The following is a 19,428-nucleotide window of genomic DNA, read 5'->3' as shown; positions in this document are numbered from 1 at the left end:
AGGGAACAAGCGTTCCCTAACTTGGAGGAGGTCTCCATGATTGCCCTCCCACCAGAGGATGCAGAGCATGCCCCATTGGCTCCACTGCACAGGTGCTGAAAGATTGGATAAGATTTGGCCCTAAGTAAGTAAGGGCCCAATCCTATCCAACTTTCCAATTCCAAAGCAGCTGTGCCAGCAGGGCATGTGCTGTGATGGGAGGAGAGTCATGGAGGCCTCCTCAAGGGAAGGGCTGCAGTGTGCTGGAAAGTTGGATAGGATTTGGCCTGAAGTCAAGCGACCAGGGGTTGACACCAAACCGAGTGATGCCACTGCATTGAGACTGTGTTAACTGGGCAAAGGGGCACCTTTCCAAGCCTCTTCCAATTCTTCCAATTGGGGTGTCCTCTTATATTTATCAGGAGGAAGAGCAACTGTCCATCTTTACCCCCAGTGTGCCATCTTTCCACCACCACCACCCCCGGTGGCTGTTGCTGGTGTCCCTTCCCCATCTCGTTTATAGATTGCAAGCACTTTGAGGCAGGGAACCCCTTCTGGATTTATTTTGCTGTGCAAAGCGCTTGGTGAGCCACTCCTGTTGAAAAAGTGGTATGGAAATATTCATGATGATGACATTGCCGTGTATTTTGTTTGATGGGGTCTAGGAGGAGGTCTGCCGTGGGGGTGATCCAATGAGCTCCAAAGCCGGGCGATGCAAACCCTGGACGCCACTGCACTGAGGCTGTGAGTAGGATCTCGGAATGTATTCTGTGTGGTCTGGTGTGGGAGGAGAACCATTCTGGGGGGGGGGCACGCAATGTGCACTTGCACTGGGTGACACAAACCCTAGTGGTGCCACTGCTCTGTCCTGCCAGAGCTTCCCAACTTGGTGGAAGGGGACACACTGCTGCTGCTGATGATGCGCATGTCCTGATCCCTCCTCCTCCTCCTCCTCCTGCTCTTCCCTCCCTTCCCTTCCTCTGGCGATGTGCTCAAGTTACATTGGCACTGAGCTGGGGAAGGAGGAGGAGGAGAGGAAGCTGCAAAGCAGGGAGGTGGGGTCTGGCAGCAGCTGGGGTGGGGAAGGGGGGAGAGCCCAAATCCCTCCTGCCTGCCTGCCTGCCTGGCTGCCCGGCTGTGCTGCCCCCCCTGGCCCATGCCAAGTTTGCCCAGTGAGAAGTTTGCCCCTTGCCCGCACTTGGGAGAGGAGAGGAGGAGGGCGATCCCTTCTTGCCACCCCTGCCCTGCCCTGCTGTCTATGAAGGACTCCCCTGGGGCCATGGAGGGCAGCCCGGGCTCCTCGCCGGTGCTGGAGAAGCCGGCGTCCGAGCTGACCGTGATGGACGTCTATGACATCGCCTCACTGGTGGGCCAGGAGTTTGAGCGCCTGATCGAGCAGCACGGCTGCGAGGCCATCGCCCGGCTGATGCCCAAGGTGGTGCGCGTCCTGGAGATCCTGGAGGTGCTGGTCAGCCGCAACCACATCATCCCTCCTGAGATGGAGGAGCTGCGCCTGGAGCTGGACCGCCTGCGCCTGGAGCGCGTGGACCGCATTGAGAAGGAGCGGAAGCACCAGAAGGTGGGTGGCTGGCCGGCCTTCCTCCCCCTGGGAATGTCAGACTGGAAGCTGCTGGGGGCAAGGACTAGCTGGCCAATTGTAATCCCCTCGGGGCAGAGGACTCTCCTCCTTTTTTCACTTATGTAACCCTGGCATACATCCTTTAAATAGATGGCGCCGGAGAAATCATCATCATCCACCACCACCACCGTCAACAACAGAAAAGGACAGTTGTTAGGACTAAAGAACAGCCAAGCAGTCCAATCCTATGCATGTCTACTCAGAAGTAAGTCCCATTCTAGTCAGTGGGACCTACTCCCAGGTGAGTGTGCATAGGACTGCAGGGGTCAATCCTCCCCCTCCATAAACACACACACACACTCAGAGGAAAGGATTGGAGCGGGCACAACAAATGCCAGAGCTAAACCCAGCTCTGCTCAGAATAATTTGGATTTAAAGCCTTAAGATTGCCCTTCCTCCTCCTCCTCTTCTACCCACACAGCTTTTCTGCTGCGAAGTGATTTGTATGTTAAATTTAGCGCAGAGGGTTCGTTCAGGGAGGGTTGTGGGTTTGTTGTCGACACAGTTGAGAACATAAACACATTTCTGCTGGATCGGGCTGAAGGCCTCTCAGTCTAGTCCAGGATCCTGTTCACCGCAGTGACTCGGCTTTGGTAGCCCACAAAGGGCTACCACGAGAAGAAGTTGAGGAGGTACGCCCTCTCCACCGCATCCCTCCTAAAATTGGCATTCTGGGCACAAGCTTATGCATATCCACACAGAAGTAAGTCCCATTGTGTTCACTAGGGCTAACTCTCTGGAAATTGTGCATAGGATTGCAGCCTCAGAGTCACTCTGCCTCTAAGGGAGCGCATAGCCATTATGATTCATAGCCACCGATGGATTTGTCCAATCCCCCTTTAAAGCCATCCAAGCCATCATCACCATAGCTAGTGGCAGGGAATTCCACAGGCTGTCTTGTGTGAAGAATCTCCTGAATCTCCTGCCTTTTTCAGGGTCATTGGATGACCCAACCTGATTCTAGTCTCGGGATTAAAGGGAGAGTTCTCTCTGCTTTTTTCATTGGATAAGCTTCAGCCATGTGTGTGACCGAAGGGGTCACACCAGTCACTATTTTTTTCTGAACTAAGAAGCCCCACATGTTATCACCTTTCCTTGTTGTTTTTCTCATGGTAGGGACCTGGAGTTCTAGACACCTCCCCACCAGTCACTATTTTTTCTAAACTAAGATGCCCCACATGTTGTCACCTTTCCTTGTTGGTTTTCTCATGGTAGGGACCTGGAGTTCTAGACACCTCCCCTCTATAGGAACACGAATTTCCTCTATGGAACAGTCAACCCCCAGCAATCAAGGATGACAAACCCTGCTATTCCCGCCTGCTCACTTTAATCTGGACAGAGGAAGAGAGAAGTGACTCAAGCCCCCCTGATCTTCCCAGTGGTTTGGAAAGCAGCAGGAAGTATCAAAATGTAGCACTGATGATTCCGCAAACCTATGGTGTGGTGACATTTGGCATAATGTGTCCAGTTCTGTACTCTGCCCCAAACAGAATACATTAGTCCCTCTGCATCCACAGTGGTTCAGTCCCGTCCCCTGTCCTCCCATGGATCCACAGATACTGGAATCTCCTTTTAAAAACATTTAAAACAATAAAAATCAGTAAGAATATAGCCTTCCTCCCTTTGTGCCGCAAAATTGCGCTGTTTGCAAGGTTGCAGGGCAGTTTTCTGCACTCCCGGAAGCCATTCTGGGGCGAGCCGGGGCCAAGGGAGGGGTTTGCGTGACCCAGAAGTGGCTTACAGGAGCCCCAAAGACTGCCCTGCAGCCCTAGAAATGGCCTGATTTTGCAGCACAAAGGTAGGGAAGGCAATTTTCCTACTGATTTTTGACTTTTAAAAATGTTTTTAAAAGCCCCCCTAGCTGGAAAATGAACAGTAAAAAATTTGTTTCATCTGTAAGAACTGAACGTGTCAAAAATATCTAAATCGCTTGGTGCCTTCGGTGGTTGCCTGCATCTCCTGTCCCTGAATTCGACCTCGCCTGAAAGTGCTGTACACTTTATTGTTGTTGTTTTTTTAACACCAGTATGAGTTGGTTCCCTGCTGGTGTTGCAGAAACACATTTTTTGATTCTTTCCTTGTCAGCAGCTTTCAAAGCAAGGGCAGGGAGGCACAGGACAAATGAACACTTCTTTTGGATTATTTTTTTTTTTTAATGATGTACAAGTTGGTTTGTTGTCCTGGTTTTTTCTCTCAATAGATTGTCCACAGGCTGCTTTAACAACCCATTCTGGTTGGGCTTGCCAACTGATCAGAAAATGAGCCCAGCCTGCTCCTGTGCCCTTAAGAGCGGCAGCCAAATCAGAAGGTGATGCTCTTCGCAGCAAGGAGTTCAATGCAACGTTTGGTACATTAAGGCCAGAGGAGCAGGGGCTAGTAAAAAAGTTGGCAATCTTACCAGCAAGCTCACTAGGTCTCTAGGAGGAGCTATACTTGGTGCTAGAACCTTGCTTTTCACACAGGAGGTCCCAAGGCTGCCAGAACTATGTTTCTAGGCTACCTTTATTCCAAGAGAGCAGTGAAAATGCCCCTTGCAGAATTCTTCCCATCTAGGTCCAGAGCAGGCACAGGTCTGTCCCATCTGAGCAGGGGACATGTACTCTCAGTCCCCCTGCGGCCATCCCTTGAACCAGAGACACTGAACCACCTCGGCTCCATGGCTGACAGCATCTGGTCTTCCTCTAGGAACTGGAGCTGGTCGAAGATGTCTGGAGGGGGGAAGCCCAGGATCTCCTCACCCAAATTGTGCAGCTGCAGGAGGAGAACAAGCTGCTCATGACCAACCTCTCCCACAAGGACGTGAACTTCTCAGAAGAAGAGCTGCAGAAGCAGGAAGGCAAGTGGGGAGAGCTGTGTGGCTCTTGGGGTTTCTTGTGGTGTATGGTATGGTATGGTATAGCAGTAACATCCAGCCAGGTCCAATAACCAGCTTCTTTGGAAAGCAAAGGGAGTTGTGCTTTTGGCATGCATACCTAGCGCATAGGCTCCTTTAATCGCTTATAATGGCTGTCACTCTGTGTGTTGGCTAGAAATACGAATGCTGCTTGTGGTCAGGACCTGCTCAATCAGACCAAAAGTCTAACGAGAACAGCATCATGCTTCCCACAGTGGCCCGATGCCCCTGGGAAGGCTCACAATCGGGGCTTGTGGCTTCCGCTTGCTGTCTTCCCAGCGCCAGCTATTCAGAGAGAGAGACTGCTTCTGCACATGGAGGTTCTACTGGGCCCTTGTGACGGGAGGCAGACCTTCCCGCCTCCTTGAATTTGTCTAATGGGCCCCCCATAAGTTATCGAGTCAGTTACTGGGAGAATCCATGGCTGCAATCCTAGACAGATTTTCATGGGACACTTTCACTGTCCCATTGAACTTAATGGGGCCTCCTTCTGAGTAGACAAGCCTCAGCTTGCACTGTGATTCAGGGTCCGGCTGTTGGTCCAGAACAGATTGCACACTGCCTGTGTGAGCTTGCCCCTCGTGGAGTGGGTGGCACAACAGCATCTCTTAGCAGGACACCCACAGAATTGAGCTTCCTGTCTCTCGCATAAGCATTTGGAATGACATCATAACCTTCTTCAGAAGCTGTGGGTGTTGCAGCTGCTCCATCTGGATTTGACTCCAGGAAGGATATGCCGAGGAGGTGAATGGAAAGTTTACAGCAGTTACCAGTTTGCTTGTTTCTCACTTGAGACTGTCCTCCTTGTGATCTCGTGCTTCCCAGCAGAAGACTAATAATTCTTCTCTGAATCTGGTCTAAGACCTCCTGGTGCCAATGGTGGGGTTCCAGAAGCTGCCAATCTCCCCTCTACTTAATGTAGCACCTTCCTTCCTGGGGGTAAATTTCATCGGATTCTGTGGGATTTTCTGCTGAGTAAACACATCTGAGACTGGGCTGCACAATGGCATGAATCTTCTGCCCTGTTACCCTGCAGATGCCGGATCTTGTCTGATCTTGGAAGCTAAGCAGGGTCAGGCCTGGTTAGTACTTGGATGGGAGACCACCTGGGAATACTGGGTGCTGTAGGTTTAGACCATAGTCTTTCCAGACTGAAGGTTGCCAACCATCTCCCTATACTGAACACTATCTCCCGATCTTGTCTGATCTTGGAAGCTAAGCAGGGTCAGGCCTGGTTAGTACTTGGATGGGAGACTGCCTGGGAATACTGGGTGCTGTAGGCTTCTACCATAGTCTTTCCAGACTGAAGGTTGCCAACCAAGTATGCCTGTAGTGCACCCATATTTAGAAATTACTCAGCAAAGATCAAAATATAAAAGATCACTGCTGCTGGTGTGTTTAAATACTTTTATAGGGAAAAGGAGAGGACAAAAACAGCTCAACATGCCCCCTGGGGAAGCATCACAAGCCAGTTGGTAGGAACACACCTTTCCGAATATAGAGGCGATGGTTTTGAACCTCTTGGGTTCCCACCAGCCAGGTGCTTCTTAAGTATCTTTTTGATGCGTGGGGAAGAGTCACCTCACCTGTTTCCACTCACCTGTTTAAAGAGCCCTTTACAGAGGGTTTATTGTAGGAGGATGAGAAAGAGCTCATTCAGGAAGAGTGAGTGCTTTTCTCTGACCCAGTTTGTATCTTCAGGTTTGGCCAGGTCTTGGGTGTGATAATTTTTAGCCTTAATTTTTTATTTCAGTTTTGGTAATGGCAGAGCTTTCCTAGGGAGAAAAGGGGGGAGGGTTTCTTGTTAAAAAGAGTTACCCCTCCCCCCATTTGAGGATGGGGAGTGCTGTGGGTTGTTCTCTTAGTTAAGAGAAGGGGTAGAAAGTTCATTTATACAGAGCCTGGAAATGGAAACCAAACAAAAAAAAATCAAGTCAATAGTATTGTCAGGGCAGGGTGCTTAGAATAGAACTTGCAATGGGAGGGGGATAGGGAGAAATGGGATTAAACTGGGATTTGTGTGTGTTTGTTCTTAATGTAGAAAATCTGGGAGATTTGTCTATCCATACATACCCTACAAAATTTTAGCATTCTAGCTAAAATTGGTTAGGGGGAGGCAGAACCAATTAACAGCCCAATCCTATGTGTGTCTACTCAGAAGTAAATCCCATTAGAGTCAATGGGACTTACTCCTAGGAAAGTGTGGCTAGGATTGGGCTGTAAAACAGGAAGCCCTATGCCTGCTTGTTTGTGAACAAGTTCCATTGAAGTTAGTGAGGCTTACTTTTGAATTAAGTAGGTATCGATAGGATCAGACTGTAAGCTTAGTAAGGGGCAGAATATTTATTACACTTCCTGCACGGAGCACATGTGGGATCAAGGTGATCTCCCACCCTGAGCAGGTCCAAACAGAAGGTACCATGTCATCTGACTCTAGTTTATATGCCCTGGAACGATATGAAGGAGTTGATGTAGGCGTGTTAAAATGGGCAGTGTTTGTTTGCCTAAAGCAAGAATGCAGTTCTTGGGTATAGAGTGGCCACTGTTTTGTTTCCGGAAAGACTATTGTGCTTTAACAATGGTGTGAGGGGCAGAATTCCATCAGGTGCAGCTTTTTTCCCAAGTGCTGCCTCATTGGAAGGAGTTAACTGGCTGAATTTCTGTCTGTGGTCCTGCTGTTTGAATACAGGAACCCTGCAGGAAGGATGATGGCTGCCTTGGCTATCTCCTGTCAACAATCCAAGGTGTTCCCTGAACAGGACCATCATGCTATCAGTGCCTATTCCTCCTCTCCTTTCTTTTCCCCAGGAATGTCAGAAAGGGAGAGACAAGTGATGAAGAAGCTGAAGGAAGTGGTCGATAAGCAAAGGGATGAGATCAGAGCCAAGGACCGGGAACTTGGGCTTAAAAATGAGGATGTGGAAGCAGTAAGTAGCTCATCCTTGGTGAAAAAATACTGAAGTGATGCCAAGTGGTTTTTAAGGTAAAGCCCCTATCCCAAAATCCACCTAAGACTGCAGTCCTATATATACTTAATTGGGAGCAAATCCTATTAAAACTTGGTGGGGTTTACTTCTGAGTGGACATGCATGGGCTTGTACTGCTAGGTAGCTAACGAAACTATCAACTGCAATTGGCCATAAGAGTAAAGAACAGAACCTCCATAATCGGGGTAGTGTATCTCAGATTAGCAGGTGCTGGAGGTGGCATTATCGGTGTGGGCTTTTCAGGAGCGTCTGAACTGACCACTGCTGGAGAAAGTGGAGTGGACCACTGCTGGTCTGTGGAACTCCTTGCCACAGGATGTGGTGATGGCGTCTGGCCTGGACGCCTTTAAAAGGGGATTGGACAAGTTTCTGGAGGAAAAATCCATTATGGGTTACAAGCCATGATGTGCATGTGCAACCTCCTGATTTTAGAAATGAGCTATGTCAGAATGCCAATGCAAGGGAGGGCACCAGGATGAGGTCTCTTGTTATCTGGTGTGCTCCCTGGGGCATTTGGTGGGCCGCTGTGAGATACAGGAAGCTGGACTAGATGGGCCTATGGCCTGATCCAGTGGGACTGTTCTTATGTTCTAAAGCATGCTGGGCTAGGTGGAGATTTCATCTGCAAAGAGCCAGTTCCTGAGTTCTTTGCTCCCGTGAATCATTCAATGGTCAAAAAAACAACTCTGACACGCTGAGGTCTTTCCAGATGACTTGCCCCTTCAGCCTGCTTCACGCAAACTGTAGTTTAATTGTAACGGCTTCTCTGTCGCACCCTCTACTCCTCTCTCGCGCAGCTTCAGCAGCAGCAAAACAGGCTGATGAAGATCAACCACGACCTCCGGCACCGGATCACCGTCGTGGAAGCACAGGGAAAGGCACTGATCGAGCAGAAGGTGGAGCTGGAGGCCTACCTCCAGACCAAGGAGCAGGAGATGGGGGCACTGAGAGCTGAGCTGGGGAAGCTCCGGGAGAAACCGCAGGGCGAGCTGAGCCAGAACGGAGAATCCATGAAGGTAGTGAACATTTTGTGCTTTATTGCAAGGACAGTGCAGTTCCCCCTGCCCTTGCCAGGAAACCTGGGCCTTTTAACAGTTTTGCCGTAGAGTTATTTGGGGAATGGAGTGGAAGACGGAGTCCCCAACCTACACACACCCTGTAGGACACTGCCTAATGAGTCAGGGGTCTCTGTAGCCGAGCATTACCTACACTGACTACAGCAGCTTCCCAGATTCCCCCCCATCCTGTTCTACATAGAAATGTTGATTATTGAACTTGGGGCTCTTGCATGTAAGTTCTGTGGTCCTTTTCCAACTCCAAAGGAGTCCTACTTGCGTTTTCCATTTTCAAGCCCAGTGCCCTTCTGCCACTGGAGTGACAACTGAAAACCTAGGAGATGTTCCTTTGTGCAAGATTGGCCCAAGAAGCAATGTGCCAACCCTGCCCTTAGGAGGTCATGTGCCAACCTTTGCTCCTCTCGGTGTGAGAGGACAGAGGTGGCAGCCGTGCCGGTCTGCTGCCTGAGGCACCTGCCTCAGTTGGCCTCATGGAAGGACCAGCCCTGCCTTGTTTGACTGCTTATGCATGCAACATAAGAGGTACAAATAGCTTGGCTCTTCCTGTTCTGTAAATGCTGGCATTCTGTGTGCGCTGTCCTGGGAGGAGGCCCCACTGAACGTAGAGCTTACTTCTGAGTAAAAAATTGCAAAGGATTACTGCTGCATAACTGCAGACCTGTGTGCTCTTGGGAGTAAACGCCATTGAACCTGGTGGAGCTTACTTAGGAGTAAGTATACATAGGGATGCAAACTTTCCTTAAAGCATAACAAGACTCTTTGAGAGAAAGAATGTTCTTCAACCTGAATGGTGTTCTAGCCTTTCTGCAATTCTAGAACATTCTGGGGGACTTTTTTCACTTTCTCTGTTGTGAAACATTTAAAATAAAGAGTAACAGCTTTAGTGAAGTTGCTACATCAGAGGTAAAATATTATCCACACCCACACACAGTATCAATAAATGGCAAATAATTTGAATTCTTAACATGATCCCATTTACTGTGAAATTATTTTATTGGGGGGGGGGGTGGAGGACCCATAAGCAACACTGGGTCTATCTTAAGATTATTTTTGGCTGCATTTCAGTGGATACACTGACCTGCTTCCCCTGGGATGGAACTATACCTCGTGCCACTCCTCCGAGCAGCCCAATTCTTGTTTTAAATACATGAGCTCATATGATCCGTCTGACTTTCTTACGATACTACTGCAGGAGGTTTTGAAACTGGGATCTGCCTCTCATGTTTACGTCTGAGACTTGAAAGTTGGCGGCAAGCTGCAATGCGTGTTGGGCAATGACTTGTGTTTATTGGCTCAGGTGGAAAAGAACCCAGAGGCTGAATGGAGGCCTTGCAGTGGCTGCACAAGAGACAGAGTTAAGGGTGCCCCCTGTTATGAACAGGTTAAATCTAAGTCCAAGTTTGTATCCCCTAAAAATTCCCATGTTATGTAAAGTGTCCAGTGAGTTCTTCTCCTGGGTCCTTTGAAGCTAAGCAGGGTGAGGCCTGGTTAGTACTTGGATGGGAGACCGCCTGGGAATCCCGGGTACTGTAGGCTTCTACCATAGTCTTTCGAGACTGAAGGTTGCCAACCATCTCCCTATACTGAACACTATCTCCCGCTCTTGTCTGATCTCGGAAGCTAAGCAGGGTCAGGCCTGGTTAGTACTTGGATAGGAGACCGCCTGGGAATCCCGGGTGCTGTAGGCTTCTACCATAGTCTTTCCAGACTGAAGGTTGCCAACCAATTCCTTTCCATAGGACCAGAGCTGCATCAGCCTGGCTAAACCCTCATTTCCAGCCACTTGCGATAAGACCCGCAAACCGTAAAAATTGAAAGTGAACCTCACCCCTGCTGATAAAACAAATGAGGTTTCAGCATGTTGACTGCTCAAAGACTATGTAAAACAATTGCAGCGAAGAAATACGGTCTCCTTTGCACATGCGTAAATAATGTACAAATCATAAGGGTTTTGCAAAAACAGTGTGCTATGCGTCTTTGCCTCCACCCTATAGAAAACTGATTTTTTTTCTGGTCCCCCCCCCCAAATATGTAAAATATGCAATGTGGTGGTCCTTCTGAAGTTCAGAGACCCCTGATTTAAAACCTGCCCTACAGGCACAGAGTGGATCAGTTTTTAAAGGGGAATTGGGTCAGTTAACCTTTTTACTCCAAAGCAATCTCGAAGCGAGACTCCACAGATGATTTAACTCCAGCTTTGGTTTGGTCCTTCAAGGCAGAAGAACCGAACAATGACGAATACATCTCAGAGGCAGAGAAGTTGGCTATGGATCTGAAAGACCCAAATCGGCCCCGGTTTACCTTGCAAGAGCTCCGGGATGTCCTGCACGAGAGAAACGAGCTTAAGTCCAAAGTGTTTTTGCTGCAAGAGGAGCTTTTGTATTACAAGAGGTGTGTTGTGGTTCCTGATTTTTTTCCATGCTTGGGTCCTGATCCTTTGTCTGGATTAGAAGGGCCTGATCCTTCCTAGGAACAGGCGGGGAAAGTTTGCAGGCAGCTCTGTGCATGGTGACATGGGTGTAATTCCAGTTCTTGGTGCCATATTGCTTGGGCCCTGGGACAGACACCTGCATTGGGTTCCTTGGGGTGCCCAATGGTGGAAAAATGCCCAACAGGTAACAAGAGCCTGGGGTGCATCCCTGTACATATATTGTTTTCCCTTTTTTGTGTCTCCAAGCGATGAGGTGGACGAAGAGTCGAGATCTCCTCAGCCGACGCCCATCATTCATTCAAAGCCACCCACTCCGCAGGAATCTGGGATCAAGCGGCTGTAAGTAAATATCCTCTTTCACGGGTGTCAGAACCTGGGGAAGTTGGGACTCAAGCGACAAGTGTCAGAACCTGGGGAAGTTGGGACTCAAGCGACAAGTGGCGTTGATGATGTTGTTGGGTCCTGCGTGTGTTTTGAACAGCCCAAGTCTAAATGCCTGTCATGAAAATAGTAGCTTTGAGGGGCCCCGATCCAAACTGGAACTGTGGCACATGGAAATCGGGAAGCAAGCTTAAGTTCTTCTCCCTTGCCACAGTGCTGATCCACAAAGCTGCTGTTTACACTGGGGCTTTTTAAAGGCACTTGGGGTCCAAATAGTGTGATTAGTATTATTTTGTCCCTTGCCTTGGTGTGCGTCTTGTGTTTTACAAAATGTATGCCCCAGCCTTCTCAGATTCAGAACAGCTTATGGCAAACAAGCGGGAACCTTTTTCAAAGCAAAGGTGTGTGTTAACGAGCGATTCTGCTTGGCGTCCTCTTGTATATCCACATTTGTGCAACCTTATGAGACCACAAAAACCACCTCTTCTGCATCGTGGTTATGACTCATTCTGTCACACTTGAGAACTTTGCATTATTTTTTGCGCCATGTCATTGGTTACAATTTTCCCATCATCCTCTGTCAAACGCTTGCCACTTGTTGCATAATTTGCCCAGAACATTGTTCTGTCGGAGACAGCTGGTCCACCTTGTCAACTGTTGCTTGTGGTACTGTTTAAAGTGAATGGAGCTTTACAAACTACGAGGGGCTAGGTCCCTGCCCCTGGGGGCTTGCAGTCTCATTCAGTCTCTTCAAAATATCACTTCTATTCAGCCCTTGTAATGTTTGTTTTTTAACCCCAGCATAAATGTCTATATTTTGGGTTCTAGAGAGCCATCTTTGTGCATGTGGTTTTTACAAACAAAGCCTTGAGGAGCTTACAATCTATAATTCGTCACATGGGAGGCAACACCAGGGAAGGAGGGAAGGGAAGACGTGTACTTGAGTAAAGCATATTTAGGCTTAGCTGCAGCAGGGTACAGAGATGAAGATCTTGGGCCAGTAGGTTTTGAAGGACACGGGGGGGGGGGGATTGCACATTATTCAGAAGGGACATCAAAGAAGAAAACGTGAATCTTAGAGAAAGCAGGAGACTTCTGGATGGTGAAGCAAGGACAGCAAAAATGATGGGAAATGATGAGGGCCATGGATAAGATTCTGCTGGAGCTGGGACAGGAAACCATGGTAAGCATTTAGGAAACTTCTTCCCTGAGTTTACTAGCTTCTCCTGTGCTGAGAATGTTTGATGCAGGGGATCCTATCAGTCATGCTCACCCTGCATTCTCCAGTGACTCAGTCTTAAGGCTCTTGTGAATGGCTTGAACTCAATTAAAGAAGTCAATGAACGGAGGCTATCATTTCAGTTTGCAAAGGCATAAAACCAATAGTTCTGAAGCATGAAGCATTCTCTCTTAGTTCTCTGATGCTGGGCTTGTGTGTCATAACAGATGCCCCCTTGGAAGAGTCGTTCCTCCTTGAGAAAATGGAGAATGCCTCTTACAGTAGGGTTCTTGCCATCAAAGATTGCCACCTGTAGTTTTAATTCATTTTGTTAAAAAAATCTGTATTTGAAATAGCTCCTTTCTGATAAGAGGCACTTTTTTAGTTGGGTGATTAAAAGCTGCAACCTTATTTACCTTTGTGTTGGCAACCTTCAGTCTCGAAAGACTCTGGTATCGCGCTCTGAATGGTGGTTCTGGAACAGCGTCTAGTGTGACTGAAAAGGCCGATTCGGGAGTGACAATCCCTTCCACACTGGGAGCAAGTGCAGTCTGTCCCTGGTCTGTCTCCCTGGCTATGCGCCTTCCTTCTTTGCCTCTTTGCCTCAGACTGTTGGCCAAGTGTCTCTTCAAACTGGGAAAGGCCATGCTGCACAGCCTGCCTCCAAGCGGGCCGCCAAGGTTTCCCACCTGTTGAGGTCCACTCCTAAGGCCTTCAGATCCCTCTTGCAGATGTCCTTGTATCGCAGCTGTGGTCTACCTGTAGGGCGCTTTCCTTGCACGAGTTCTCCATAGAGAAGATCCTTTGGGATCCAGCCATTATCCATCCATATTTACCTACATTTTGGAATATTTTATTCGTAAGAGGGATGCCAAAATGTTGCTAAATATGCTGATGCATTAAAGCCAGCTAGTGCAAGCTGCACATAGATTTCTAGCAAGCCCTTTTGAAATGTCCCCCACCCCTCACAAAAGGCTGGAATTCTGTTAGGAGGGGAAATGGGTGTTGTGGTCTTGGAAAGTACCTGAAATAAGCAGGGAGTCAAACCAGTTGGGAGTCAAAAAAAATTGGGGTTCAGCTCTGGTTGAGGTTCATCACTGTTTTGAACTTTCTGGTTCAGACACGAACTTTAAAAACTGGTTTGATCACCAGTTCAGATGCTTTGAAGTGGTTTAGAAACATGTCGTGCAAGGTAAAATCAGACACTCCCTGTGTGTTTTGTTTCACTTGCAACACATAAAATGAATACAACTGATTTAACTCGAGGCAAAAAAAGTATTACTTTTAAGCTGTTTTGAACTTCTTAAAAAAAAAAAGGGTTTGACCAAGACAACTCATTGAACAGCATAAAAGCCAAGAAAGTAAAAAAGTTACCACCCCCTCCTGACGCTTAAAGATTCAGTTCCAGTTCAAGGCAACAAAGAATTGGGTTCAATACGTTGTGAAAACCTCTCTGTTTTGGGGATTCAGAGTCTGTCCAGCGTCCTAGCAGCTCAGCACCTACAGTGTTTCTGCTATAAATTCTGCCGACGTTATCTTCCTCTTGTCCTCCCCTCCTGTGGCTGGTATGTCTGTCATCAGCCACAAAGAGGACAGAGAGCTAAAAAGCACAACAGAAATTTGAAAATGCCCTGTGTGTGTGTGTGTGCGCGCAGCATATGTACTTAACAAAAAGGGTAGCTTTGTCCAATTTGTACACTGAACAGAAAACGCCCATTTGTTGGGTTGTTTGTGGCTGATGTGATGATCAGTGCCGGCCTTAAAAAGGAGAGAGACAAAAGCCTGTGTGTGTGTGTGTGTGTGTGTGTGTGTGTGTGGCTTGATGGCAAAGCAGCCAGCCAAGCTCTGTAATTCTAGAACACCCGCTCAGAATAATAATAGCCACTGTGTTTGTTTCTTGACTCCCAAGAATAGCAGCTCTGTCGGGAACCTCTCCGCGCTGTGTTGGGTCACGAGCAGAAACGTTCCCTGGTGATCTCAGCTGTGTCCTTAATTAACAGCAATAGGACCACCTCGTTAAACAGCATTAGAACAGAAACAAAAAAATTGCCCTTGCAGGAAATTCTGGCTCCATTTAGTCTGGCTTCCCCAGGGCCAGGTGGGTGCCTTTTGAGAGTTTCCAAGTTGAGGGAGTGGAGTGCTGGACGAAGCTATCCCATTTCTCTCTCCAGCATCTGGGACTCTGGGGTAGAGTGCTCCTGAACATGGAGGTAATGTTTAGCTGTCATGGTGAATAGGTTACCACCTCAACAACTCAGATGGTAGAAGCCTGGCCAGCTCCACTTCTGATTGCAGGTGGAAAGTTGTATTTTGGAATCCTTCAAACACATACACACACACACACAAATGTAGTGAACCAGCAAACAGGGAGAAGTCTGCACTAAACCTCTTTTACTACATGCAGTGAGGTTTTGTAGAGGGAAGCATTTTAAAATACAACTCCCCAGCTGCAGACTGAAATTGACCAATTCAGAAATCTACCACCTTGGCTTCCAACCTCTCTGCATAGGTGGATGCTGGATAAAATGGAACCCTGGTCTGATTTAGCAGGGGTGATCTTTTGTCCAAAGCATTGGTTCTCAAACTTCTTAGCGCCAGGACCCACTTTTTAGAATGACAATCTGTTGGGACCCACTTCATTAACCTGGAAGTGATGTCATGGCCAGAAGTGACATCATCAAGCAGGGAAATTTTTAACACCCCCTATGACAAAATCAATCAATTAAGTACATTAAAAACATACCACATGTATAAGTTTAAAAATGTGCTTGAGAAAGAACTCTCCCAAGCAGTTGCTGATCTGTTCAAAGAAAAATTCCCCAAACATCGCAAAGGCTGTAGTCCTATTCCCACTTACCCAGGAGTAAGCCCCATTGACAATCACTGTTCAAAGTATAGATTTGTCACATTTCCCCAAATGGAGTCGCATACCGTGGTGGCAATGTCTAATATGTTAAAAGTAAAATACACTTTGGAATGAACGGGGACCCACCTGAAATTGTCTCACGACCCACCTAGTTGATCCCGACCCACAGCTTGAGAAATGGAGATGCTTTGGACCAGTGAACATTGCAGACTCTCTTCCCACCCTTGTAACCTGTATCTAATACTCCTGAGATAACTCGGATGTCTCTTGTCTTGTACAGTTTTGTGTGTGTGTGTTTGAATCTCTCTCACTTGAATCTTACGCCTTTTGTGTCTGTACTTTCCCAACCAGGATCTTCACAGCCATAATGCCCATGGTAGCTGCCGGATTAATCGCCGATGATCCCACATTGCAGCCAATCAGAAGACTTGTATCCCTTGTAGGAACTTTTTTTTATTTTTGTCGCCCCCCCCCTTTGAGCATGATGTGTGGCTGTTGCACAGTTTTAACCCTTGCAGCTGGCTGCATTCTCATTGGCTGAGTGTGGGATCAAACATTTTTTATACATAGAAAGGTGGCCAATTGGAATGCTTCCTTGCCGCATGATATACCTGCCTCTTCCTGGGGAATTCTGTGTTCAATTGCACTTTTGTCCTTGCATTTAGTTGGTCATCTCTTTCCTTGGAAGCTTTAACCACAGGGCTGCAAGGAAGATATTTGGCTGGTTCAAACCCTTATTGAGAGTTGGTCTTCCCAACTGCTGCTCTGGCCTTCTGAGGACAACCTACAAGTCATTCAAGCTAGATGGACCTTTTGGTGTCTCCATGTTATGCATAGTCAACACTCTTATCTCTAAGAGCTTTGGTAGTTCATTCCATGACATCCTGGGTTGCTTAGCCAATGGTGGGGCAGAGGGGAGTCTCTCTCCAACCAGAATCTTTTGTTGTCTGATTACTGTCTGAATGTATTAATCACTAATTTAGTTTAATCCTGCCTACTGACAAATTGCGGCAATTAAAAAAAAAAAAATCATGCCCTTTGGTTTGCTGCAGTTGAAATGATCAACACTGCATAAAAGTAACTAACAAACTCAGATGTAGGCAAAGCCTTGGTTGGTTGTGATGAGATTCAAAGTGGCACCAAATCAAAAAATGGTGAACAAGCATTGCCTCCAGCCTGCTACCTGAGTGTTGCTGTTTTGCTTAGGCTGCAATCCTGACCTCACTTTCCTGGGAGTAAGCCCCATTGAACACAATAGAACTTACTTCTGGGTAGACCTGGTTAGGCTTGTGCCCTAAGACGCTTGCAAAAAGCAAAACTCTCCACGATGCAATAAAGGCGTGACAGACAAATGATGTCACTGTGAGGGGCGCTAAGGAAACGGGGAGACGGTTCTCTTATCTCTGTGTGAGCGGGCTGGAAAAAGATGTCTAGCGTTGGCACCCGCGTTTTCGGAGCTTGGGTAACCAGGCGCCTGGGATGCCCTCCGCTCTGCTACGTGCCTTCTAAATCCGTTAGGATGTCTCAACTGTGGCCATCTTGGAGAAGGTGGTTGGCACCTGCGGTTGGTGGGCTTTGCTACGGCGGTGTAAAAACGTGGCAATTAACAGCATAGTCCTATGCATGGTTACTTGGAAGTAAGTCAGACTAGGTAGGATCCAAGCATGGCTCCTTGCGCTCCGAAGAGTTATTCCCTCCACTGCCCAAACACCGGTCCAAATCCAGGGCGCCATGCTGTTGCTCAGAGGGGCGGTTGTGTTCTCCAAGCAACACCCACTGGGCTTTCACCTTTCCAAATATTGGACCCAGCTTCAGTAGCCCAGTGTGCCTCAGTTCCTCAAGGCCTGTCTATTCATCCTCACAAACCTATAAGCTGTGGACCAAGTTGGAATTCCTGTCAAGGCCTCTTAGGTTGAAGGACACCAAGAGCTTTCATAGGGTGCCAATTATCTCTGTACAAGAGTGCAGTTGGGCACCCTCATCTCCAGCTGGATGGAGTTTGGCCACCTTTAAAATCTCACCATATTGCTTGCCATGGTCAAATGTTCTTGCCTCCCCTCTTCCTTCAAGCCCTAACCAGTGTATTCTTGTGTCTTGTTCCATCTGGAAGGTTTAGCTTCTTCTCCCGCGACAAGAAACGGATGCAAGCTTCCCAGAGAAACGTCCCCTTCCAGGATTCCTTTGGCGAATGGGCTGACTCCAACAAAGACAGTGTGTACACCGAACAAGGCTTAGAAGCCTTGCAGCACCTGTGACCGAAACCTGGCGTTCTGGCTGTTGTGGCAACGGCACATGAAAGATGAAGGCCATGCAGCGGTTCTCCCCCCCATCACCTCACGATTGGCCCAAGGGTCTGTTTCTGGACAAATTTCCACCAACGCACTCCTTGGACGTTTTACTTTGGGTGACTGCACTCCACCAGCAAGATCTGGGCCTCTGTCACAAGGGCGTGGGCTACTGTGGTGTAGCGACACTTTGAAGTATTAAGAAGCCTGGGCGCCTTTTGGAAGGGGAGGGGGGGGGAGTTTGATGGCTTATTTAACTTCACAAGTTTCCTTAAAAAAATATCTGCCATTACTAAAGCGTTACATTAATGGCCCTGATGTTATCATGGAAGATTCTCCTTGCCCAGTTTGATGGGGGGAAAGAGCGCTTCTTGCATTGGGGGAGGCTTCCCTCCCTTTTTTCTCTCTTCTTCAGCTGATGACTGTTTTAGAGGCACAGTGTCTGTCCTTGGACGTCCTGCTTGAAGGCAGCCGGGCTCCTCTTCCCCATCCGCAAGTCCATAACTCAAGTGGCTCCTTCCTTTTGCAGAAGATTGGATGGGGAGCACCTTCCAAGAGGATCAGGATTGTGTATCTTGGGTTTTGTGGTTCATGCTGCCTCAAAGCACAAATGATGTAACAAAGCGAGGGGGGGGGGCTTGCCTTTTTTTGCTGCTGTGTCCTCTGACAAATTAATGGAAACTAAAACATCTGCAATCCACGCTAACACTTTTGCTTATTGTGGCCCTGCCTTGATCTCTTCCCTCTGCGTCGCCGCAGGGCAAGCTCTAAAGCAAAGTTTGGAGGTCGCTTTCCACGAGGGTTCAAAGATCTATTAACTTCTGAAACATGTCTGGGGGGGGTTATGAATGAAGATGGTGGCCTTAAACCATTTTTGCCCAACGTTGCATAGATGCAACAGGGATCAAATGTGTACACCTGGGGGCTGGGCAGAATTGGGTTAAGCCTGCCACTACTTCCTTGGCTTCTCCTTCCTGTCTTGCAGTAGCAGGATTCATGATCCTTGCAGGGGGGTTGTAAATGTTGCTGATATCCGTGGAGACCTTAGAAGTAGCACTAAATAGAGGTGAAGTTGCATTATATGAGCATACCCTTCTGTTACGAATAGATTATACCATTTTTATCAGGGACTTTATTTGAACTTGACAAATCCTATTGCAGTGCCCGTGGCCAGTGCTTTTAAGGTTCCAATCCTGTCCACCTTTCCAGTGCCAATGCAGCCCCAAGGTGAGGGAGCAAATGTTCCCTTACCTTGAGCAGGTCCCTGGGGCTACCCACCTACTGCAGGACGTGGCACAAATCCTGTTGGCATAGCTGCATCAGAGCTGGAAAGTTGGATAGGATTGGGCCCTAACTCTCCCTCACCCTGGCTGGAGGAAAAGAATTATTTGCAAGGTTCTCATGTTTGAATGGGCAGCCTGGCTTCTTGCAACTGTGCAGTCAAACCTTATTTTCAGAGATAAGCAAAGATTTGTCTGTGTGAGGGACGGGGAGAGAAAAGAACACAATCTCTTTTTTCCATTTGCATATGTCTGCTCAAGGTGGGAACTCTTGGAATGAGGAAGGAGGGTGGTCATCAGAAGGTTCTCTCTCTAAGGGAACCTGCAGCTGCAGTTATAAGGATCTCACCTGGAAGGGCTGAGAAAGCTGCCCCTGTGTGAGACCCTTAAGG

The 19,428-nt window shown here is 48.0% G+C and overlaps 1 protein-coding gene and 1 pseudogene across 2 annotated transcripts; both read left to right on the top strand.

Moving 5' to 3' along the window:
* The first annotated feature begins 1,020 nt into the window (after positions 1-1,020).
* RILPL1 (Rab interacting lysosomal protein like 1) lies at positions 1,021-18,462 on the top strand. 2 transcript variants are annotated; one of them, XM_066609825.1, is made up of 8 exons: positions 1,021-1,558; positions 4,304-4,454; positions 7,320-7,438; positions 8,296-8,514; positions 10,790-10,965; positions 11,252-11,344; positions 15,823-15,910; positions 17,582-17,672. In XM_066609825.1, the coding sequence occupies exons 1-8, from the start codon at positions 1,136-1,138 to the stop codon at positions 17,585-17,587; spliced, it is 1,275 nt and encodes a 424-aa protein (XP_066465922.1). In that variant the 5' UTR covers positions 1,021-1,135; the 3' UTR covers positions 17,588-17,672. The 2 variants fall into 2 exon arrangements, with proteins under 2 accessions (XP_066465922.1, XP_066465921.1); XM_066609824.1 differs by lacking the exon at positions 15,823-15,910 and having other exon boundaries at positions 1,022-1,558; positions 17,582-18,462.
* LOC136634743 (5S ribosomal RNA) lies at positions 5,524-5,642 on the top strand (annotated as a pseudogene).
* Positions 18,463-19,428: the final 966 nt, after the last annotated feature.

Source organism: Tiliqua scincoides, chromosome 14, assembly GCF_035046505.1.
Source record: "Tiliqua scincoides isolate rTilSci1 chromosome 14, rTilSci1.hap2, whole genome shotgun sequence".
NCBI lineage: Eukaryota > Metazoa > Chordata > Lepidosauria > Squamata > Scincidae > Tiliqua > Tiliqua scincoides.
The sequence above is the reverse complement of the archived record's forward strand: the minus strand, read 5'-3'. Positions and strand labels throughout refer to the sequence as shown.

What these genes read in the sequence shown, in the direction of transcription:
- RILPL1 (XM_066609824.1), top strand. Translation starts at nt 1,136, where the DNA reads ATGCCAAGTTTGCCCAGTGAGAAGTTTGCCCCTTGCCCGCACTTGGGA. An exon ending in AGAACGGAGAATCCATGAAG is followed by an intron (nt 8,515 to 10,789) that starts GTAGTGAACATT and finishes TGGTCCTTCAAG; the next exon opens with GCAGAAGAACCGAACAATGA. An exon ending in GAATCTGGGATCAAGCGGCT is followed by an intron (nt 11,345 to 17,581) that starts GTAAGTAAATAT and finishes TCCATCTGGAAG; the next exon opens with GTTTAGCTTCTTCTCCCGCG.